This window comes from Schistocerca americana, chromosome 7 (assembly GCF_021461395.2).
Source record: "Schistocerca americana isolate TAMUIC-IGC-003095 chromosome 7, iqSchAmer2.1, whole genome shotgun sequence".
NCBI lineage: Eukaryota > Metazoa > Arthropoda > Insecta > Orthoptera > Acrididae > Schistocerca > Schistocerca americana.
In genome coordinates this window covers 470,577,144-470,602,942 of record NC_060125.1, presented here as the reverse complement: position 1 = coordinate 470,602,942, position 25,799 = coordinate 470,577,144, and the positions used below count along the sequence as shown (strand labels likewise).

The following is a 25,799-nucleotide window of genomic DNA, read 5'->3' as shown; positions in this document are numbered from 1 at the left end:
TGTGTCTATCTCCCTGCCAACCTGTTTAAGGGGAAAGACAGTTACAAAGTAAAGAATGCTTTCTAACCAGGAGTTTTGGAATAGTAAAAGTGAGAAAGCTGAAAAGGTAATGGATATTGGTTGGACTGACGATAATAAAATAATTTAGTAGGTGGGTGGCATGAGGCAAGTGTCTCACAAGGCTCTGTGTGTGGCAGGGGCCATCCCTACCGCAATGATCACATCCCCAATCTGCTGTAATCAAAGTGTAGGGCTAACTACTTCTAGAAGCTACTAAAACAGAATAAAAGAGGGATGATCAAGGCGGCTGGTAAAGGAGGTAGGGTCAAGGATCCCTCAGGCTCAGCATGTGGTGGGAGTGCCCCATCATCCTGCTTGCATGCTGAAAGTAGTATCAGTGGAATCTGAGAATAAAAGCCACTTTCATGGAGAAAATGAAGAGTGAGTTTAAGTGTCCATGAGTCATCTGCCAATATTAGAGGTAAGAATACCAGAAGATCATGCCTAGCTTGGAGAGCTAGATGTGAGCTAATGTGTGTGTAAGGTTTCATAGTGAAAATATGAGAACAGCTCACTACACAAGATAAAATTATAGGTTAATCTGGTATGACCAATCCAGGGCAACATATGATGGAGAATTGATTCTTTCTGGGAGGACTGCAAGGACGTGAGCCATACAGCAGTAGTCTCCTTGATAGTGCAGAATGTTGTATATGGGGCATGTTGTTCCATATCTTAGTGAGGAGTGGTCTTATTTGCACCCATAAATCCAAACTTGTGATCATCAAAAAGAACATTAGGTGAGTAATCACTTCTCTAGCTACTAGCCACTTCATTCCCTGGGATACCCACATGACTTGGGACCCAGAAAAAAACTGAGCAGGGCCACATCACACACAGGAGATATCACCAGGTGACAAGAGTAACATCGATCAACAGGTTGAAGACTGCTCATTGAGTAACAAAAAATTAAAATGTGGTTGAGAAAGATGAGCAGTAAGTTTTATTATAACTGCAATTAATATGTGATCAGAGAGAACAACTTTAAATTAAACACCATTATTTGTCTATATTTAATACGGGTGGTGCATGAACAGTTAACACATTTAATATTGCCACAAAACTTTTATTTCTGAAATGAAAATTTTCAAATTTTACACACAGGTAGTATGGTCCATGTAAGTGAATTTCACTTCATCACATATTAAATATGTGTTCCTTCATAGTGACAACTTCATGAAGGTGAATACACATATTCCTTACACCTTTGCAGCCCAAGTCTTCATTTATCTCATTGCACAATTGCATTACTTGTGCATGCATTTCCATAATATGCTGTGGTCTCAGTAAAAGTTTCTCTTTCAAATACCCCACAAAAAATCACTTGGATTTAAGTATGGGATGAAGGAGGGCAAAAGAATCTCCCATGATGGCATTGCAGGTAATGTCATGACATCATATGATTGGTGAATATTTCCTTCAGAAAGCCAGTACAGCGTTATCTGTACGAGGTGTTGCACCATCTTGCATAAACCACTGTGTGTTCATGGCTCCATAAACTTTCCCAATGTAGTAATTGGGGTCTCCAGCCAGAACATGATATTTTGGTGATGCACCTGGCCACCACAATCAGGTGAGTAAGCCATCACACTAACTGACTGGAACTGAAATCAAACCACAGCAGCAGCTCCTTTATACACCACCTTTAGGTCCATGGTGTGTGCACAAACATAATGGCTCTCTAGAGCAAAGCACAACAGCACACCAGTGGTGAAAACTCATGGAAATGATTAATTGATATCAAACACTGTTGACACCTTCTGTTGACACTCCTTGGTGACTGAAACAAAGATTGTTTTTTAATGTCAAACTAAACAGTGTTCCAACTCTTACTTAAAGGATGTCCCTTATATCTGTTTTGAATATTGTAAGATAGCCAGTTTTCAATAGCTTCTTTCACTACACAGTCCCAATAACGCAACACAGGGGCAACCACTAGTGTTTCATCATAAAACATTTTATGTCTTTCAGTAAGACAGTGTTCTGCAACTGCAGATTTTTCTGGCTGACAGAAACATGTGACAATGATGCTCTACACATCGATCCTGGACCATACAAATTGTTTGTCCTATACAGGTTTTCCACACTGCAGGAAATTTTGTAGACACCAGGCTTCCTCAAACCCAAATCATCCTTCACTGAGCCCAGCAGTGCTCCGGTCTTAGCTGGAAGACAGAATACATTTTTCATAACAAAATCTCTTCAAAATTCTTCCTATTTTCGAAGATATACTTTCCCTGAAAGGTATGAATGTCGCCAATTTGCTTGGATCTTCTGTTGGTTCCCACAAAGGTCCAATCTGTAGAGCACAATGGATCTGATTGTGGTATAACCATTCTGCTTGAACATGCTTTTACAAGATCCAGTTCTTGTATTAAATTATCTGCATCTGAGATGGCACATGCTTATTTTACCAATCTGCATAGGGCCCTTTTGCATTGATACAATGGATAACAACTTGATGCATGAAGATATCGGTCCATATGTGTGGGTTTTCAATAAACAATGTGTCCTAATGTCTCGTCATTCCTCCTGTAGACCAAGACATCTGAAAACAGAAGTTTCCCATCCTTTTCATCCTGATCTGGACCATTTCTTACATCATTTTAACTGTCTGCATCCCAATATTAAGCTCTTGATGGAAGTTTAAAAGGATGGAACACTTTCATTTTTAAATGTCTTAGTCTGCAGGAGGGATGATGGGGCATTAGGACAGAGTGTTTATTGTAATCCCATGAATATGGAGTGATACTTGATACATCAAGTTGTCATCCATTGTACCAACATGAAGGGGTCTTAAGTACATTGGTGAAAAGAGCATACAGTATCTGAGATGCAGATAATTTGACACAAGAACTGGATCATCTAAAAGCAGTGTTCAGGCAGAATGGTTATACAGACAATTAGATCTGTCATGTTGTACAGACTGGACCTTTGCAGAAACCAACAGAAGATACAAGAAAATCAGTGGTGTTACTACCTTTTGCAGGAAACATATCTTCAAAAATAGGAAGAATTTTAAAGATTTATGATATTAAATGTGTATTCCATCTGCTATCTAAGACTAAGCGCTGCCAACTGACTGTTCAAAGAGTTCACTGGGGAAGCTGATCTGTTGGGTGGGGACAAGGAAGTGGCAGAATCACTGGAAAGTGGTCACAGTCACAAAGATTGTCATGTAGCAAAGCCACGAGACTGGGGAAAGATATCGTAAGATCATTAACCAAAGAGGTACCGTGGGCAGCTGTGGGATAGGGAGTAATACCATCACTGAAGAGATACATATCAGCATCAGAAAGAAGCTGGTCAATCAGAAGGATGTTACCAGATGACATCATATTTCCCCACAAGGGGTGGTGCCCATTGAAATTCCCAAGAAGGAGAAAAAGGGTGGAGCTTGGGAGTTGTTGGATTAAGGTGGTCATCTCAAGATATCTAACTATTCCTACCCGGGGGTAAATAATCATGTCAAATGGTGATCGCTGAGGTTGTCCGCACTCACACTACCATTACTTCTGATGTGGTATGGAAGGGAATATGCTCACTGATGACATCTGTGTGAACTAACATACAGTAGGGTTTTGAAAGAGTTGAATAGTCTCAGTGAAATGTGTTTCTTGGAGAGCATGATAGATCACAGGACTGGAGAAAATTAGTTGTAGTTCTGGCTAGTGACAGACATGTATTGCGGTACCACTGAATTGTGACGTTCATAATATCCTGGTTAGGCATGAAGAGGCCAAGAATTACTGTGTTGCCCCTTTACGGGGTTGGAACAACATCAACAAACATTGGTTCAAACACTGACAGCATGACAAGATCTGGCACCTCTGGGGTCACTGGAGAAGCCTTTTCCTGAAATTTATTCTTTTTCCCTTTCACTACTTTTAGCAGTCGAGAATCTTGTGAGGTCTTACCCACTGTGAGCAGAGGAACCGAAGAAGAGCAGGAAGCCCTGAGACCTACAGTCCATGGCTACTTATGCAACTGACTGGTGTCACATTGCTAGTCTGTGGACTTCGGGGAAGAGGGTTCTCAAAATGGTGTCCTGTCAGCATTAGGTGGCAGAGGAGGATGGCGCTCCTCTGGCTGGGCATGGGGAGTCGAAGTTTCTGCAGATGGTGTTGTAGGATTCAAGAGATGGGCCATGGTCTGATTTACTTGCATGATTACTGGAGACAACCTCGAGTGAGTAAATAGTAAATCAGATACTGATGCCAACCAGGCCACAGTAATGTAAAATGTCAATATCATTGAGACAGGATAAAAACAATCATATCTTTCCTGAACCTCAAGTATGAGAGGTGATTGGAGAACTTCAGCTTGTGGATTTTACACTCATTAATGGAGGTAGCACACTTCAGGGTTCAGGGTGGTGGTCATTTCTACAGTTTACACTGACAAGTGGTACAACACATAGTAAGTTTCCATGCCGTGGACAGCCATAGTCTCCACAAATTAGATCATATATTCACTGGGAAAACATAAGCCCACATCACAATGGTAAACCATTATTTTGACATACTCTGAAAGTGAATTCCCCACAGTACCAGCCTTGTTTTCTGGGTAGCAACAGTGTACAAAATAGATCCCACGCATCTTTGAGTGCTTGCGTAGTTAGCCATCCATTTGCGTCATTAATTTGCAGTGAAAAATTATACCCTGTATCATGTTTAGACTTTTATAGGGTGTTACAGTAACAGGTATATCCCTAAGTCTTTTATGAAAGAATAATGCCTGGGACTTGTTAAGATTTGCTCTCTTCATTAGGATGGAATGACCTTGTAATTTACAAGAAAAGATATTTCACCAAATACATTTTCACTACTCTCCACAAAGAAAATTGGTGTCATTTTTATGAGTCATCAGTCATCTGACTGGTACGATGTGGCTGGCCATGAATTATTTTCCTGCGGTAAACTCTGCATCTTAGAACAGCACTTGCAACCTGCTTCTTCAATTATTTGTTGGACGTATTTAAATCTCTGTCGTCATCTACAGTTTTTATTCTCTACTGGTCACTCTATTACCATGGAGGTTATTCCATGATGCATCAACACATCAGGGAATAATAATAATAATAGTAATAATAATAATAATAATAATAATATAATAATAATAATACAAGCATAATAATAATTCCCGTGGAGGCCCGGGAAAAGAATAGGCCTCCGGTATGTTCTGCCAGTCGTAAAAGGCGACGAAAAGAACAAACCACTAATAGGGCTAACCCCCTTTTAGTGTGATTAGTTGGTTCAGGACAGAACTAAAGAAGCCTCGGACAAGCGCCGTCATGGTCGGGGACGACGCTTGAACCCTATGCCCGCCCACAATGGTAACAACACTGTTAGCCAACTGGAAAATGATTCAAATCCAAATAGAGGTGTTTTGCAGGATATGCTTCCTGCAACCACCCTAGAAGGAAAACAAAGACAGAGGATGAGATGGTTAGACGAAGTTAATCGACACCTCATGCTCTGTTATTACCAAGCAACAAACCTAGGAACCAACACAACTGGATACAGATCACAAGTATACACAACATTTATTACCAGATACCCAGAATTAAAATTTTTAACAGAACAACGACTAGCTGATCAGATCCGTGTAATAATCAAAAATAACAGGATACCCCAGTCAGAATTAGAAAACATCAAACAACAAGTACAACAAATACTGGAACAAAATAATGTGCAATCAGAAGAAGAAGAAAATACAGTAATGGACTCAAACATCCCAGAGCAAACAAACAAAGAACAACACGCATTAATTAAAAGTCAGAGGAAAACGAAATCTTAAGACAGCCACCAGAACAAGCACAAACAGAACACGAAGTGACACACATGTTAGATATAGAAGAAAAATTTCAGCTGACATATACAGAATACAAAGACACAAATACAGACATTAGACAATTCTTGCATAGACCACTAAATAACCGACAAGTCGAAACAACAATAACAACTATCAACACAATCATACACAACAAAGTAAATGAAAACACAACTATGGAACAGTTACAACTACTGGTTTATATAGGAGCACTCACTACACTAAATATACACTCTAGGCAGAGATCAGAACCAACCAACACACAGAAGAAACCCACAAAACCAGCATGGCAACACAGGCTACAGATCAGAATAGAAAAACTGAGAAAAGACATCGGACAGCTAACACAATTTATAAGAAATGAAATGTCAGGAAAAAAACGAAAAAAGTTAGGTAAAATCTCACAACAAGAAGTGATAGAGCAATTAGATGAAAAGAAGCAGAAATTACAAGCATTGGCCAAACGACTTAGAAGATACAAAAAAAGTGAAAATAGAAGGAAACAAAACCAAACATTCAACACAAACCAAAAGAAATTTTACCAGACAATAGATAACACACACATTAAAATAGACAATCCACCAAACATAACAGACATGGAACACTTCTGGAGCAACATATGGTCAAACCAGGTACAACATAACGGGCATGCACGGTGGATACAAGCAGAAACAGATACGTACAAGATTATACCACAAATGCCTGAAGTGATAATTTTGCAACATGAAGTCACCCAAGCAATTAATTCTACTCACAATTGGAAAGCCCCTGGAAAAGATAAAATAGCAAATTTCTGGCTAAAGAAATTCACCTCAACACATTCACATCTAACTAAATTATTTAACATATTTAAAAAACAAAGATGATGTGACTTACCATACGAAAGTGCTGGCAGGTCGATAGAAACACAAACAAACACATACATACACACAGAATTCTAGCTTTCGCAACCAATGGTTGCTTCATCAGGAAAGAGGGAAGAAGAGGGAAAGACAAAAGGATGTGGGTATTAAGGGAGAGGGTAATGAGTCATTCCAATCCCGGGATTGGAATGACTCCTTACCTCTCCCTTAAAACCCACATCCTTTCGTCTTTCCCTCTTCTTCCCTCTTTCCTGATGAAGCAACCATTGGTTGCGAAAGCTAGAATTCTGTGTGTATGTATGTGTTTGTTTGTGTTTCTATCGACCTGCCAGCGCTTTCGTATGGTAAGTCACATCATCTTTGTTTTTTAAATATATTTTTCCCGCATGGAATGTTTCCCTCTATTATATTTAAATTATTTAACAGTTACATTGCAGACCCACACACATTCCCTGATACACTTACACTGGAATAACTTATCTGAAACCTAAAGATCAAGCAGACACAGCAAACCCAGCTAAGTATCGCCCCATAACATGCCTACCAACAATATACAAAATATTAACTTCAGTCATTACACAGAAATTAATGACACATACAACACAGAACCAAATTATAAATGAAGAACAAAAAGACTGTTGCAAAGGAGCACGAGGATGTAAAGAACAACTGATAATAGATGCAGAGGTGACATATCAAGCTAAAACTAAATAAAGGTCACTACACTATGCATACATTGATTACCAGAAAGCTTTTGATAGTGTACCCCACTCATGGCTACTACAAATATTGGAAATATACAAAGTAGATCCTAAATTGATACAGTTCCTAAACATAGTAATGAAAAATTGGAAAACCACACTTAATATCCAAACAAATTCAAATAATATCACATCACAGCCAATACAGATTAAGCGTGGAATATACCAAGGAGACTCATTAAGTCCTTTCTGGTTCTGCCTTGCTCTGAACCCACTATCCAACATGCTAAATAATACAAATTATGGATACAATATTACTGGAACATACCCACACAAAATCACACATCTGCTATACATGGATGATCTAAAACTACTGGCAGCAACAAATCAACAACTCAACCAATTACTAAAGATAACAGAAGTATTCAGCAATGATATAAATATGGCTTTTGGAACAGACAAATGTAAGAAAAATAGCATAGTCAAGGGAAAACACACTAAACAAGAAGATTACATATTGGATAACCACAGCGACTGCATAGAAGCGATGGAAAAAACAGATGCCTATAAATATCTAGGATACAGACAAAAAATAGGAATAGATAATACAAATATTAAAGAAGAACTAAAAGAAAAATATAGACAAAGACTAACAAAAATACTGAAAACAAAATTGACAGCAAGAAACAAGACAAAAGGTATAAATACTTATGCTATACCAATATTGACCTACTCATTTGGAGTAGTGAAATGGAGTAACACAGACCTAGAAGCTCTCAATACACTTACACGATCACAATGCCACAAATATAGAATACATCACATACATTCAGCAACTGAAAGATTCACATTAAGCAGAAAGGAAAGAGGAAGGGGATTTATCAACATAAAAAACCTAAATCATGGACAGGTAGACAATTTAAGAAAATTCTTTATAGAACAAGCAGAAACTAGCAAAATACACAAAGCAATCACTCATATAAATACATCGGCTACACCACTGCAATTTCATAACCACTTCTGCAACCCTTTAGATCACATAACATCAACAGATACGAAGAAAGTAAATTGGAAAAAGAAAACACTACATGGCAAGCACCCGTATCATCTAACACAGCCACACATCAATCAAGACGCATCCAACACATGGCTAAGAAAAGGCAATATATACAGTGAGACGGAAGGATTCATGATTGCAATACAGGATCAAACAATAAACGCCAGATATTACAGCAAGCATATTATTAAAGATCCCAATACCACAACAGATAAATGCAGACTTTGCAAACAACAAATAGAAACAGTAGATCACATCACAAGTGGATGTACAATACTAGCAAATACAGAATACCCCAGAAGACATGACAATGTAGCAAAAATAATACATCAACAGCTTGCCTTACAACATAAACTTATAAAACAACATGTTCCCACATACAAGTATGCATCACAAAATGTACTGGAGAACGATGAATACAAATTATACTGGAACAGAACCATTATAACAGATAAAACAACACCACATAACAAACCTGACATCATACTCACCAATAAAAAGAAGAAATTAACATAACTAATCGAAATATCCATACCCAATACAACAAATATACAAAAGAAAACAGGAGAAAAAACTGAAAAATACATCCACTGGCTGAGGAAGTCAAGGACATGTGGCATCAGGATAAAGTTGACATTATACCAATTATACTATCAACTACAGGAGTCATACCACACAATATCCACCAGTACATCAATGCAATACAGCTACATCCAAACTTACATATACAACTACAGAAATCTGTAATTATTGACACTTGTTCAATTACCCGAAAGTTCCTAAATGCAATGTAACATATACTGTACAGTTAAAAGGAAGTCACGCTTGATCAAGGTCCGCGTCACCTTCCATTTTTAACCAGACATAACATCTGAGACAAGAAAGAAATAATAATAATAACATTGGCTTAGTAAAGAGAAAGGACCCTTCATGTTTACAAGTGCAAACCAGGGACTGAGGGGAGGAAGTTTTTGCAGGCCACTTGATTTTGCTTTGCTCTCATGGTGTGGCCAAGCAGGCAAAGTTTCTAGCATTGTAGTGATCTGCAGTGAAGAGTTCTGGTCTGTCTGAAGAGACTACCAGAGCTTCAGACCCACCAATTGATAACTTTGATCAGTTTCTGACACCAAATATCTGCCTACAGCAGATCGAAGGTTACTTGGCATGATGGACAGTGCCTAAGGTTCCAGAATCCCCAAGAAAACTGGCACCTACTCCCGGGCACATGCATGGAGGTGACAGATGGGGCATCAATAGTGTGAGCCCAGCATGATCAGGAAACTGCCACTACAGAGGTACCTGATGATTTCCCACATGGACTGTATATCATGATAGGCAGCAGGTGACCTTCCCTCGCAGACAGTTTTGAAAAGTTGGCAGTCAAATCCAGATGTGGGGACTATGTGTAAGTTAACTGAAATAGGTGGCGTAAAATATTGAAAAAAGTGGCATCCTACCAGCAGTTTAGGCAGTCAACAGGGAATCTGCCCAAGAGACAAAGTCTGAGAAAAGATATAGTCAGAGAAATACTGCAGCACAAGAAAGGGTGAAACACTGTACAATGGCTTGTCACACACATGCAAAAAAGTTGTGAGATTCCCGGGAGCATGATGCTGAGAATTTTTTGGGACTGCCAGGGTGTGGTACTAACAGATTACATTGTGAGGGGCAATATGTCAAAAGAGATTACTACGAAAATCTCTTAACAGTGTTACTAAGGTTATCAAGGTGAAGCATCACAGAAAACTGTTCATGAGGGTGGTCTGGTTCCACTACTAATCCCCAGCTCATTCTGTACAATACTCTGCTGTACATGCTGCCACTGTGGCTTTCAGATATTTATAACCTTGCTCTCCACCCCCCCCCCCCCTCCCCCCCTCCCCCTTGTGAATCTCCTCTCTATGTTCTGACAAGGCACTCAGTGACTACTTCATCTTCATGGATGAATGGATGAAGGTACCATTGTGTGGCAGGCATTTACAGAAGAATTATGAGGCTACTTTCAAGCTGAAATGTTTCCTGTATAGCCAAAATGCAAACTTTTACAACCAACGTCTCGTCCAGGTCATCCATCTTTGTGAAGAATTTGTCACATTGAAAGATGAATAAAGGGTGAATATGCAGAGGAAAGAAGGCCTTAACACTACAAAATATACTCATATTACTTCCCTTTTGTTTTTATTGTTAGTTATTGGTATGCAATTTTAGAATAAATTTTTATAGGAACAAACAATTTCTCAAAACTTAAAAAAAACTATAAAAGCAGGTATCACTTATGAAGTGAACTGTAGATCATCCTGTAGCATAAACTAGATTAAGTACAACAATGTTCCAATTCAAAGAATTGTTTGTGCGAACATGGAAAGTGATTGTGGAGAATGCCTTCTCGGGCAGCCATGGCAGCTCGCTAGTGATGTAATTAAATTTAAGATGATGGGAAAAAGAAAGAATTGAGGATGGACAGGATGAGCAAGACAAATGATAAGGTAGGAAAAGTCAGTGCTGGGCAAATTACGTCAAGAGAGTCACAATGCTGAGTGGAGTAGGGTTCAACTGTTTGCCCCGAAGAAGAAGAAGCAAAGTATATACACAAAATATCCCACTGACAATTTAAAGAAATGTGTAATAAGGCAACTTTTTTTTACAATATTATGAACAATATAAAAAATATCAACTTTGCAAAAGTTTTGTAGCTTTTGTTGCACAGGACTGATCTTCAAGACTAACAAGGAAACACTTCAAATACATTGTTCTGTTTATGGGATTAGGTTTTAAGAGGTACCCGAACAAAAGAGGCATCAACAGTGTTGGTCAGTGTTTAATTGCTGTGTTGTGCAAGGCACTGGCATATAGAAGTGTAGTGTGTGACAGCATTCTGTTAGAAGAACATTGGATTGCACGCTGTTACACTCACCTGCTGCTGTTGCTCAGGGGTAAGCATGATGGTGCTGATATCCCTTACAGCTATTCTGTACGGTTTGTCTGGTAATAACAGTATATCAACTCAGTAAATGCAAAAGTTTCATTGCAGAGTAATTTAAGCAATGTTAACTCAGGGAATTAGGAAAGCACATTTAAAAAATTGAAATTCTTTCGGCTTACACGTTACTTAATCTAACTTAAACTAACATATGCTAAGGACAACACACACACCCATGCCTGAGGACCTCAGATGGGGGAAAGCCACGCAAACTGTGACACGACGCCTCAGACTGCGTGACTACCCTGGGTGGCTAGAGATAAAATGGCTTCCAGCAAAGAGACCGGTGCAGAGAGCTGCAGTAAACGAGTCTTAGTATCGAAGGGGACAGCAACAACAGGTGTGACAAGAGAGAATCGCGTGGCACGCGCACCTGATCTTGAAGACGAGTTGCCCGAGGCGTCCGGCGGTGAGGTTCTTCTCGTTGGTCTCGAGCTCCTCCTTACTGGGCGTGCTGGGCTTGTCTCTGAGCGTCTCGTCCTCAGTGTGGTACTCAGTTAGCGGTAGAGTCGCCGGCGTCAGTGGCTGCTGCTGCTGCTGCTGCTGCTGTTGCTGCTGCTGTTGTGGCTGTTGAGGGGGCTGCGGCTGGTCAGGGGAGAGCGTCTTGCCCGGCTGCTGCTGCGGAGTCTGCAGGCCAGACGTCGGGGATGAGGCAGCGCTCTGGCCAGACTGCAACAAAGAGAGTACAGTGAGGGTGACCAGAGTGCAAGAAAGATCGTCTCACATTGCTGTAGAGTTGGCACAGGAAAACATGGCCGGAGGGCATGAGTGGGGAGACCGGCAATGGTGGTGGAGGTTACAGGCAGGCGCTGTAGGAGAAATGCCGAGTGCTGGAGGGCATGTGTCGTTCTAAACTGAAGCCTATACTCACATTTTTTGTAAACATCAAGTGGAGCCCATCCACGTTCATACTTGCAAAAAATCAAATGGCTCTGAGCACTATGGGACTTCACATCCATCTGAGGTCCTCAGTCCCCTAGACTTAGAACCACTTAAACCTAACTAACCTTAGGACATCATGCCCGAGACAGGATTCGAACCTGCGACTGTAGCAGCAGCGTGGTTCCGGACTGAAGCGCCTAGAACCGCTCGACCACAGCGGCCGGCTCATACTTGCATGGTGACCATACAAATATATGTGTCACCTCTGCTTAGGTTAGCATCCAAAAAGAATTGTGCTGAAAATGCAACAACAGCAGCGGCGATTTATTTTCGCCTGGACTGTTAACCATCTGTAACTTTCAGAGGAGCGTCATGAGTGGCCCAAACATTTGTCTTATTGGCCATGTTAAAATTTGCTTCTTTTGCAAAAACACAGCAGAGTTTCACGGTGTCACCTCACTGACGTATTCTGCAGGTGCATTGCAAGAGAATTCTGAAACGGTGGTTTATTAAGTCAGTTTCACAGTGTCACCTCACTGACATTATGCAGGTGCAATTGCAAGAGAGTTCTGAAACAGTGGTTTATTAAGTTTATTAAGTGCGGAACTGAGAAAAAATAAGGTTAGTAGCTTATGAAATAGCACACCGTAGGAACAAAATAAACGTGTAATACGAGGGTAATCCCAAAGTAAGGTCTCCTATTTTTTTTTATAAGTACAGAACTCTGTTTGTGTGGTAGTTGCTCACACTGTTATGAAGAGTGCTTCACGCGCTGTGTGTAAACATGCGCACGCAGCGCTGAGGCGCTCAGTCTTGGCTTGGCAGCCGTTGAGAATGGAGCTCCCGTTGGATGTTACCGCCAAGTGCGAATTGCGCGCAGTTATTCGCTTTTTGAACGCAAAGGGCACTGCGCCGATTGAAATCCATCGCCAATTGACGGAAGTGTATGATGAGTCGTGCATGGATGTCAAAAATGTTCCTAAGTGGTGTAGAGAGTTTGCAGCTGGTCGGACCGACATTCACGATGAACAAAGGAGCGGGAGACCGTCAATTTCTGAGGAGACAGTGTTGAAGATTGAGCAAAGCATGTGTGAAGATCGGCGGATCATCCTGGATGATCTCTGCACGTTGGTTCCTGGGGTTTCCCGAAGCACCGCTCACAGAATTTTAAAGGAAACATTGAACTACCGAAAGGTGTGCTCGAGGTAGGTGCCACGCATGCTGACTGAGGACCACATGCAGCAACGAGTTGGTGCTTCCCGCGCATTTCTTCACCGCCTTGCAGCCGAACAGGACAACTTTCTGGATTCAATTGCGACGGGCGACGAAACCTGGGCATACCACTTTAGACCTGAGACCAAGCAACAATAACGCCAGTGGCGGCATCCTTCTTCGCCAAAACCGCGAAATTCAAACAAACACAGTCTGCCGGTAAAGTCATGACAACCGTTTTTTGGGATCGTAAAGGGGTTTTGTTTGTCGACGTTATGCCCACTGGGACCACAATTAACGCTGACAGGTACTGCGAGACTCTGAAAAAACTCAAACGGGCAATTCAGAATCGGAGAAGAGGAATGTAGATCAAGGGCGTACACATTCTCAATGAAAACGCTTGCCCACACATCGCTCGGCAAACCGTTGCTCTCCTGCGACAGTTTCAGTGGAACATAATCACCTACCCACCCTATAGTCCTGACTTGGCGCCCAGTGACTATCACGTCCTGTTCCCTAGGTTAAAAGAACATTTGGCCGGAAAGCGATTCAGCTCCGACGACGAGGTGAAACAAGAGGCTCATAACTTTCTGAACAGCATGGTGGCGAGCTGGTAAGACATGGGCATACAAAAACTGCCACAGCATCTACAAAAATGCATCGACAGAAATTGTGATTATGTCGAAAAATAGCTAAATGTTCAAGCTGTAAACTGATGTAGAAATAAACAGGTCTATGTACTTACAAAAAAAAAATAGAAGATTTTACTTTTGGGATTACCTCCGTATCTTCACTTATGTTGTTTCATAACCCATAGCATTTCTCGTTTCGTTAGCTACCGATGGCCCTTAAAAATTACATTCTTTCATCGAAAAAGTCTGTATTTAGTGGAAAAACAGGGTAGATAATGAAATTTTGCATAATAAACGTATGGCGAAATACTCTCCTCTTTGCATGCTGTCATTTGCCAACATCTCATTCCGATATCTCAAACCGTTTATGAAACATGAGGAATGTTGTGGATATTTCACTTTGGCTTTATCGTTGGCGTGGCGCGATTGCAAGTGAGTGTGCTACATCAGATAAATTTTTTCGAGATTGGTGACAGAGAGAGGCCTCCACCCAACTCTAAAGAAAAGTTCAAATGCTATCTAAATTTCATATGCAGCAACATATTATGTAATATGCACCAAACGCAAAATCATAGTGATTCCTATTTTTCATTGTGAAGTTTCTCGAATTTCATACAGTGTCTTGTTTCCATGTAAATATCACAATAACTACGACCATTAACGAAATGAAAGGTCACTGGTCCCATGGACCTATTCTGCTCCACAGGCCACACACCACAACCTTGTAAATTAAAAGAGCGCAGTCGTGGAGCAGCGAGGACGCCTGTAGTTGTACCAATTTGTTGATACACAGTAATTTAGTTTAGTTTTTGTTTCTCACGCATTTCCACGGGAAAGTGAATTGTGTGTATTTTACACATAGTGCTTACTAATTTACTCTACCAAGCTTTTTGCGTAAATTGTAGTGTACATCTGGGTGAGGCAGAAGAGCCACATTACATTATTCTGTTTAAATCTCGTTTTTGAACACAGCGTATGATTTAGAACAGTGCGTTAGAGTTAGCAGGAACCTTTGTGAGAGCAGAGTTTCTGGTAAAAAGTAAGTGTTGATATGTTCATTTTCAGCAGAGAAATTTATTTCTGTTTTAAGAGCCAGCGGATCTTGGTATCTTAGACTGTAGTGAGAACTCGGTACAGCAGATGTCTAAAGTATGTTGCAATGGTGTATAATGTTTACCCCGAGGCAAATTGCTGCACATCAACTCCACGACGCCATGCTTAAACCCGTTGTATAGTAAAACAATTTTTTATGTTTCCTGAAAAATTGACCTTCTAGGACATGGCTCCTTTTCTGACTCACCGATTCAATTGTGTTTCGATCACGAAACTGAATTACTTTTAAAAGATCGTTCCTATTATCAATGGTTCGTATGACTGTGATACTGATTCCGTAAGCTACCAGTTAGCAATGACGTGTGCTCTGTGTGGTGGAGGTTATAGTTGGTCAAACGAATATAGGAATATCTTCGTCAGATAGATCACCCACTACAAACACATACTCTGTCCTTTGTACCTTATACCTATGACAGAAAAATATATCACCTACGCTTAAATATCCACTAAAATGCGTTTTCCCTGTTGTAGGTAGTTTTCACAGTAAATTAGAAAGTGCTACATTATTCTCTTCGCAACAATATACGAACTAATTCACAGAAAAACACAAAAGTAGCTATGTAATGGCTACTACACTGGTGTAGGGCCTGTGAAGTGTTATTATTAATACTCTTGGCAGTCGCTAGACAGATGCTGTAGCCAGCCCGAAGGCTTCCAGCATCTGTCATTTTAGAAATAACGATTCTAGCAGTCAATTGGTTTACAAACAGTATGGCGCACACATTTTAGCTTGGTTGATTTTAAACTGGGGTGCAGGGTGTGAGTGAAGCGAGTATCGGCAGGCAGAGGAGTGGTACAGAGACAGCATGTAAGTCTCTACCCACAATTTTGATATTACTTTATTTCCTGAGAAGCAGAAGTAGGCAGCACCCATGACACACTGATACGATTCATCATCGTATAACAAAGGGTTCTTAGAAATAAGCAGTAGGCCTACCAAACGTCCTATTCACTCATTAATTAGTGCTTTAATAAAACACCCACAAAATGCTAAATATCATTTACCTCTCATCATTTTACGATTTGCAGAGCCTGTGTCTAATGAAGAACAATGCGGATACACATCATATCGGAAGGAACACTGGATCGTTTTTCTTAACAGAAGAGAATCCGAAACCAGAGCAGCTGTAGATATCTTAGGTGTTGCGAAACAACTCAAATCACTTAAGAAAGGCAAGTCTTCCGGTCCAGATGGTATACCATTCAGGTTCCTCTCAGAGTATGCAGACATAATAGCGCCTTTATTAGCCATCATATACAACCGCTCACTTGACGAAAGGTCTGTTCCTAAAGACTGGAAAGTAGCACAGGTCACACCAATATTAAAGAAGGGAAATAGGAGTAACCCATTGAATTACAGACCCATATTACTGAGCCGGCCGAAGTGGCCGTGCGGTTAAAGGCGCTGCAGTCTGGAACCGCAAGACCGCTACGGTCGCAGGTTCGAATCCTGCCTCGGGCATGGATGTTTGTGATGTCCTTAGGTTAGTTAGGTTTAACAAGTTCTAAGTTCTAGGAGACTAATGACCTCAGCAGTTGAGTCCCATAGTGCTCAGAGCCATTTGAACCATTTTGAACCCATATTACTGACCTCAATTTTCAGTAGGATTTTGGAGCATATACTGTACTCTAACATTATGAATCACCTTGAAGAAAATGACTTATTGATACATAACCAACACGGATTCAGAAAATAACGTTCTTGTGCAACACAGCTCTTTACTCCCATGAAGTAATGAGTGCTGTCGACAAGGGATCTCAGATCGATTCCTAGATTTCCAGAAGGCTTTTGATACGGTTCGTCACACGCGACTATTAATCAAATTGCGTGCGTATGGAGTATCGTCTCAGTTGTGTGACTGGATTCGTAATTTCTTCTCAGAGAGGTCACAGTTCGTAGTGATAGACGGTAAATCATCGAGTAGAACAGAAGTGATATCTGGCGTTCCGCAAGGTAGTGTCATAGGACCTCTGCTGATCCTGTTATATATAAATGATCTAGATGATAATCTGAGCAGCCCCCTTAGATTGTTTGCAGATGACGCTGTAATTTACCGTCTAGTAAAATCATCAGACGATCAATTCCAATTACAAAATGATCTAGAGAGAATTTCTGTATGGTACGAAAAGTGGCAATTAGCACTAAACAAAGAAAAGTGCGGGGTCATCCACATGGGTACTAAAAGAAATCCGATAAATTTTGGGTATACGATAAATCGCACAAATCTAAGGGCTGTCAATCCGACTAAATACCTAGGAATTACAATTACGAGCAACCTAAATTTTAAAGACCACATAGATAATATTGTTGGGAAGGTGAAATAAAGGCTGTGCTTTGTTGGCAGAACACTTAGAAGATGCGACAAACCCACTAAAGAGACAGCCTACATCACACTTGACCGTCCTCTGCTGAAATACTGCGCGGTATGGGATCCTCACCAGGTAGGATTGACGGAGGACATCGAAAAGTGAAAAGAAGGGCAGCCTGTTTCGTGTTATCGCGCAATAGGAGTGAGAGTGTCACTGATATCATATGCGAGTTGGGGTGGCAGTCACTGAAACAAAGCCGGTTTTCTTTGCGGTGAGATCTATGTACGAAATTTCAATCACCAACTTTTTCTTCCGAATGCGTAAATATTTTGTTGACACCCACCTACGTAGGGAGAAATGATCATCATTATAAAATAAGAGAAATCAGAGCTCGAACGGGAAGATTTAGGTGTTCCCTTTTTCCCACGCGCCATTCGAGAGTGGAATTATATAGTAGTAGTATGAAAATGGTTCGATGAACCCTCTGCCAGGCACTTAAGTGTGAATTGCAGAGTAACCACGTAGATGTAGACAACAAAGACACTGCAATATCGTATTTATCCTCCGACAGCAGGCAGCGACTTTCAATTAAAATGTCCTTCCTTTATGGGAATTACATAATGAGTATACGAGTACAGATTGTAGTGCAGGAACGGCAACCTATGAAGTTTGGTTCTGGCCGTGAGTCATGCATGGACGGTTGCGCCCTCCTCCTCACGACATCAGTTTCCGCTCTTCTCGGTGGTATTAATGTTAATTTTTTTAAAAAAAAGGTAATAAATAAATAAACCTCTATTCCATGTTCCATACGCTTTCATACAATGAAGACTTTCACGACCGGATGTTCCAGCTGCCGAGAATTCTTCCGGGTTGCATGGCCGTAGTCCATGGAACTCTTCTATCCCTGACGTTTCGTCCAAAGCTACGTTGGACATCTTCGGAGGTGCTCTTGGTTGTGCTGAGTCTTGCCAACTGACGAGTCGGACATCGAAGAACGGCCTAAATACCGCGGTAAGTGGGCGTGGTCTGGATTTTACGTGATAGCAGAGATGAACCTTGTCAAGGATAAACTATAAATATCGATGATAGTACGTCAAAGATAAAAACTTCTCATCGATTCTGTAGCGCCACTGTCCATATATCGCTGGGTTTCATAGCTTCTTCTTTTCTGTTAAAATTATCACCATGTTTATATGTTTCGATGGCTTCTCTATATAGCCGTAGATAATAGTTCGTCATAGTACATAAAACTTCAGTTTCCGAAAATTTCACTACGTGATCACCCAACTGAAGAGCATGTTACACCACAGCTGACTTGTTTGTTTTCCCTAGTCGGCAAAGACTTCTATGTTCATTCAAACGTGTATTCACACTTCTCTTTGTAGTTCCAATTTAGACCCTACCACATGTACACGGAATCTTGTATACACCACTTGCAGACAGAGGGGGACATTTATCATTAACAGAACGAAGTGCTTGGCCTATTCTCTTAGTCGGTCTGAAAACCGGTCGAACGTTTTGTTTTCTTAAAACCTTGCTGATTTGATCCGTTGTAAGACATCGTGGTCTCCTGACCTTCATTGCTTACATATTCTGCCCTCACAATCATATTCCACACATCAAGACGCTTCATTCGAACCCAAACTTGATAAGATAAAGTCAATTTTGTATGAATACATGTAAACAATATGCAAATAAAAAGTAAGCACACCATGGTTGAAATACTCGAGGCTGGTGTACACACATACATTCCAGACACACGGTCACAGGAGCTATTAGTTCGGGAGACACAAACTGCACAATGGGACGCCGGTCCCTTCGAGGACGAGTCGCCGCCAAACGCCGAGGTGACCGCCCGTGGAGCGGACAGCGTTTGCCCGAGTGAAAGGAAGAACGACCATATGTTCGGATTAAAACCAAATTCCGCTACACTGTGTGGGAGCGCCCAGCCTATGCATTCTTTACAAAAATAGCACACAGTTTCAGAGATTTTCACAGGGAGGCAGCAAACGCCAAATGCCGATGCTACAGATTTCTGAACTGGTCGCCTTAAATGAAATGTCGTTCTCCCATTTTAGAAGAGCAATGCTGATTGGCAGACGATATTTCTGACACCTTGAGCTGAAGGAGTAATGGAAGAGACCGAAAGATATACCCCTTCACGTCTGGCGTGGAGAGGGGTGGTTGCGTTCTTGCTCTTGGAGTGAGGAACAAGTCTCTCCTCAGTATTTCACTGGGAGAGCGCCTCTGTCAAGAGCAAATCGGAGTGCAACTCTATATTGAGACCTTGCGATTAAGCATTGTTCACTGTATTGGCCGCCACACTTATTGTGCGGTGTGAACAGACAGAGTTATAGCTAAACGCCTGCAAGCGAATTTTTGAGTGGCATCACGGTGGACTGGTTATCTGACCGGTGTACCACGCCAATAGTTAGACTAGGGGCGAATAGGAGTCCTTGACTTCATCAAGGTGTAGGGAGAGTTTGATTGGCGAAGATCAATCCAGATAGAATGAGAGTTATCTTATTTGTCAGCAGCGAGCGGCGCAGACAGCAGTCATCACAGCTTACGGTATTGTGCGCTACAGCTCTTGCGAGCCCCATATTTCCTCCACAACAGTACACTTCACTGCATTTCATACGCGACAGCCTCGACTGTACCTAGCAACATTCTAACAGATAATTATTCAAGTTGAATAGACGCGGTTCTCAGCCATTCTGCCAAGTCAATAACAATCTTAAACTTTGTATAGAAATTTCATTAGCGAATCCTATCCTTAAGAGGTAACTTCACATTCCAGAAAGAACCCGGAAATAACTTGTTCAGTTCATAACTAAAAGTGCCATTGTGATTTCTCAGAAATTTTGCAAGATAAATAAAAATTTTCGTTAGTTTCATGTTTTTCTTACACTAACTAGCACTACTCCAGTACCCAAGTATCCCACTAGTTACGTAAGAAATTTTGTGAATTTTTGTGTCATTTCCTTACAGCGGACGACTCCAGAAGATATTTATTGCTGAAAGTTTTTCAGGCATTTCTCTTTAGAATGTTAGGAGCATCTGTCTGACTTCTGTAGTGCTGTGGGGGTGGAAATTGCATCTTGCAGGAGCCACAGGGTAAAGGGTACATCTCAGATTAATCCGTTGCGCAGAATGACAGAATGGCACCCACACGCTCACACCGTTACTTTTTTGATGAAAGGTAGAGAAACCGTGTTCTTCAATCGCTGTGTCCTATCGTTGTCGTTAGGCCTCCTGTTATTCGGTCACAAAATTCTATTTGTTTCCTTACTAGAGTACCCATTCTTCTCAAAAGCCTGCTTTAGATGTTTTAACAGGTATGACGACGCACAAATCCTTTTAGCTCTGTCCACTAGACTTTTAATTACACCTCTTTTCTGTTGTGGATGATGATTGGAATCCTTACGCAAGTATCTGTCGGTATGTGTAACCTGCCGAAAGACTTTGTTTCATGCTGCCATAAGTCTGTCTCATAACGAAGACATCGAAGAAGGATATTGCATTGTCTTTCTCCATTTCCACGGTAAACTGGATTTTAGGATTTATACTATTTAAATAACAAAAGAATTCCTTTAAAGAGTTTTTGCCATGTGACCAAATCACAAATGTATCATCCACGTATCGAAACCATCGACATGGTTCCTTATTCGCTTTTTCTAGAGCTAATTGTTCGAATTTTTCCATGTAAAAATTGGAGATCGTAGGACTCAATGGGTTACCCATGGCCACACTATCAAGCCGCTCATAAATCTCATCCTCCCACTGGAACTGACTAGAAGTGAGACAGTGTCTGAAAAGAGCAGTCAAATCTGCTGGGAAAACATCCGCTATGTAAAACATAACTTCGTTAAGCGGAATCATTGTAAATAAAGACACTATGTCAAAACTGACAAGAATATCCTTAGGAGCCAAAGTTAGTCCCTTCAGTTTATCAATGAAATGACATGAGTCTTTTACATATAAGTCATTTCGGCCAACATGTAAACAAGATACCAGATATCTTGCTATTTGGTACGTTGGGGAATGAATAGCACTGACAATGGGTGTCAGAGGAAGGTTCAACTTATGAACTTTAGGTAGGCCATAAAGTCTGGGACACACAGCCTCACTCCTCAACAAACTTTTCTTCTCCTCCTTTTTGACTGAAGTAGATGACTTTATCAGCGTATTTATTTTCCTCAATATGCTAGCTGTAGGGTCTTTCTTAAGTTTATTATATTGTCCTGAAGTTAAAAGATCTAAAATCGTACTCCTATATTCCTCTTTATTCATAACAACAGTAGCATTGCCTTTGTCAGAAGGAAGAACCCTTCGTCTGTATTTAAATCTCTTTCCTTCGTTCCTGGGTGTTGGGAAGGGACATGGTGGCCAGGGCTCGGGTTACCAACCCTGCCCATTTTGCCCCAGCCCCTACCTTTGGGCGCCATGAAGGCTACCTTGGGAAAAAAAGACAGCCAAATGGAAAAAAAAGATAGCCAAAGCGGTTAAGACGACTGAGCACGTGAAACGGGAAACCCGGGTTCGAGTCCTAGTTCGGCACAAATTTTCACTGACGTCGTTGCCTTATACAGCTGATGGTTGTTTGTATTCGCAACTGCAAATACATTTCAAGTATTTCATGGTTTTAAAAAATAAGTGTTCTAAGAAAAATCTCTTTCATTCTGATGTTCAGTTAGATGTTAATGTTGACAATAGTGGTGGGAAGTGAGAGACGGGGTGGTACTATGTAATGTGCGATCGCACTCAGGGATAATGGTATCAGGAAGATTGGGAACCATTGGCCTAATATGTGTATCAAATTCATGATGAGGTTCATTCGTCATTCCTGACAACTGATCTTTTATCGCTACAGTAATCAAGCGAAGGATATTAAAAAGAACAGCACACCTGTAGAAAGTTATGCGAAGAAAAGAAACACTACCAAATTTGTGAATTCAAGGCGAAATAGAAGAAGAATTTAGCGAGGTAATGAATATTACATTAATGGAAGATGAATGTTAGCTAAAAAGAAAAGTGGTCCCTTAATAAATTGTGCACAGCACCGCGCGCAAGATAGAAGACCGCGTATATATATCTCGCTTAATTAAAGAAATGAAACAGCAGAAAAATTGCAACAGCAGAAACTTAATTTAGGAATGTAGAGCCAACGGCTCATGTATAAGTTATGAGAGCCAGAAGTCGTGAGCAATGTATATAAAACGAATAAGCTGCGACCTGAGTCAGTGGAATATCGCGGAAAGTGTCTGGTTGGAGAATGGAGTAGCTCATATATAAACACGACTCTCTTCGATAATTATCGGTTGCGATTTCCCTGAATCAACTACTGCATCACATCGCTCGTTACACAGTCGTCTCCTTGTCGATGGCCACAAATACGATCGCATTCAACCAATCAGTATTGGTCCTGAGAAAAGAGATGCTTAAGAATACGCAGGAACGGTTGTCACTGATATTTCCACCGATGGTTTCGTTACTTTTTCCGCGCAGCAATCCTCAAGTTAAATAGTATCTCATCTCTCGAGATCCATGTCCCGCAATTGTGTTTAACTTTTCTTCCTCATATAAATTGTACAGGAGTCGGCGCCCGTACATTATGGAATTAACTTTCTTCTGCAGCAGTTTTTCTGTCCAGTTTCTTTTCTCTAGTTACTAAATATATACAGGGTGACTCAAGAAGGTATGCAAATATTTTAACATGTTATTCTACAAGTAAAACTAAAGAAAAAGTTCATATACACACAGGTCCGCAAATGTTTGGTTACGGTTTTACGGCTAATAAAAGAATTTGCGTGAAATTTGGAAACTTCACTAATACGAAGTCATCGTATAACAGTACGAGGTTAAAGTAAAGCACGATTCCCCTTTATTTTGTTGCTATTGATCTGGTGAATCTAATAAAACATGTCCCAGACGTGTATCTGCAGTAGTTTTCCAGAACATCGCAGATCAAAACACTGTAAGAAACACGACAAACGACATGATACATACTGATTCTCGGTCGGAAATGAACAATAAACAGAAAAATAAAGTAACGTTTTGCTGTTTGTAGATGACAAGCTGTAGACACCGTAGTAGGCATAAAGCTACTAGCATAATTATCCAATAGCTCCATGTGAGGTATGTAAACAAATGTATACATCCACTTTATTTCCAAACGTGTTATAAAACTAGAAAATTTAGACATATCGTTAACACACAACATACAATGCCTCAGCTCAGAGATACATGTCTCAGCTCTGTACTGTATGCAAACTAATGTAAAAACGTTTGAGAAAAATCGTTAATTTTACAAGCGCAAATATTTTCAACCAAATGTATCTTTAAAGGTTAAGACGTAAAAATTTTGCAGAGGGAAAAATAAACTCACTGAAGATAGCACAAAAAGTGCTGAAACATGTCTAGGTGAAAACAAAACTGCAAAGGTTTGTTGCATAAGGCGGAATTCCTCTCCAGTTTTCTTAGCAAGCACAGAAATAAGAACTGCAACATTCACAAGACGATTATTGAATACAGTGTTGGAAAGAGTTTTTTCGACTGTAACGCTTTTAAATTTGAGTAGAAAATTTGTTTCTAGGTACATGACCGTGTTGCAGCTTGTAATAGTTTTTCACGTTGTGAAAATCTTAACTTTTTCTGCGTAATTTTCTAATTTCAGATGAAGACTGTAGTACACAAAAAGTCAATGCTGTTATTTGAAAAATGGAATGAAGAACTATGTTGAGCTTCTATTACAGTAGTGGCTAAAGCGAAAATGTGAGAAGTGTTTCAAGGTACAACATCCCCCCCCCCCCCTTCCTCATTAAAATCCATATAGCGAGAAAAGACTTCTTACAGCTGCCAAGGCCGTTTTAGATTTCAACTGCGAGCCGCAAAAGGCTGCTGTTAGTACTGACTAAAGACCACAGTCATCTTTAAGTTCGGTAACTCGGAGCCGTTGCCCTAGAGACGAAAACAAAATCACATTACACGATTAGTCCTAACAGATGTGTGAGGTAGCCATACAACATCCGCTTTAACTGCGACAGATCTATTGCTGCATGGACTGTAGGCGTGGTCCCCCTGGAGGTATCGTGACATTCCCTTTCTCTGCCGTTTGAAGTGGCTTACCAAGCCTAATCATATGTGGAATATACATTACATAGACACTTTTCTTTTTTCATAAATCTGTGATCTATCATCCCTTCGACGTTTTCCTAACTTGTCCCAAGTATATTGAGTCTAGCTCATGATGACGTAGCCCTGACAATATAAGTATCCGCCTTCATGTTTTAGTGCATTGTTAGATGCGACATGATCATGAGTGGTATGGAGAACTCGCTAGCGCGACGATGTGTTTCTTGATTTCGGGAGTGATTTTGATTCACTTCTGCAGTGTCGTTTAATGAACACACTACGAGAGTACTGAACACTTGACTAGATTTGTGACTAGTTTCACGATTTTCTGGCAGACCAGACAGAACTTAGCATTTCTCTCTTAATAGGACCAGATTGTCAGATGTGACAATAAATCAGAGAGTACTCAAGGAGCCAGTTTCATTGAATATACACTGATAAGCCAAAACATTATGAGCACCTGTTTAATACGAGGGTGAGTCAAATCTTAAATTTGTAATAACAAACCGAAATTTCGCGCCGTTATCCTGTAAGTTGGTAAGTGCTACAAACAGCGTGCAGAATGGCCTGTAGGTGGCAGCATAGTGGAGATGCACGCATACCGTTATAATGATGGCCGCCCCACTTGCGACTTGCACCAGGGAAGAACAGCATTCTGTTATTGGGTTTTTGCATAGTGAAGGTGTGAAACTTATTAAAATTCACTGACGAATGAAGGTTCAGTACGGTGATGCATGTTTGTCACACCAGCAAGTCTACGAATGGAGTAGGAAGTTCGCAAATGGTGTGACTTCAGCGGAAGACGCTCCTCGTCCAGGTCAGGCACAACAAGTTGTGACTCCACAGAACATTGCAGCAATTGAAGCCATAGTGAAGAAAAACCGCCGAGTGACACTGAATGACATTGCAGCATGTTTACAGATTAGTCATGGGTCAGCACACCACATTGTGCATGATGTGCTCCAGTTTCACAAAGTGTCTGCAAGATGGGTGCCACGGCAGCTGACTCCTGAAGTGAGAGAA

At 40.7% G+C, this 25,799-nt stretch overlaps 1 protein-coding gene across 1 annotated transcript in view; it reads right to left on the bottom strand.

The window, feature by feature from the left end:
• The window catches only part of LOC124623021 (synaptotagmin-11), a 183,551-nt gene that overhangs the window by 49,396 nt on the left and 108,356 nt on the right, over positions 1 to 25,799 (bottom strand). Inside the window, exon 5 of the mRNA XM_047148811.1 lies at positions 11,867 to 12,162. Within this exon, the coding sequence (XP_047004767.1) occupies positions 11,867 to 12,162 (296 nt within the window). The remainder of the gene's footprint in view (positions 1 to 11,866; positions 12,163 to 25,799) is intronic.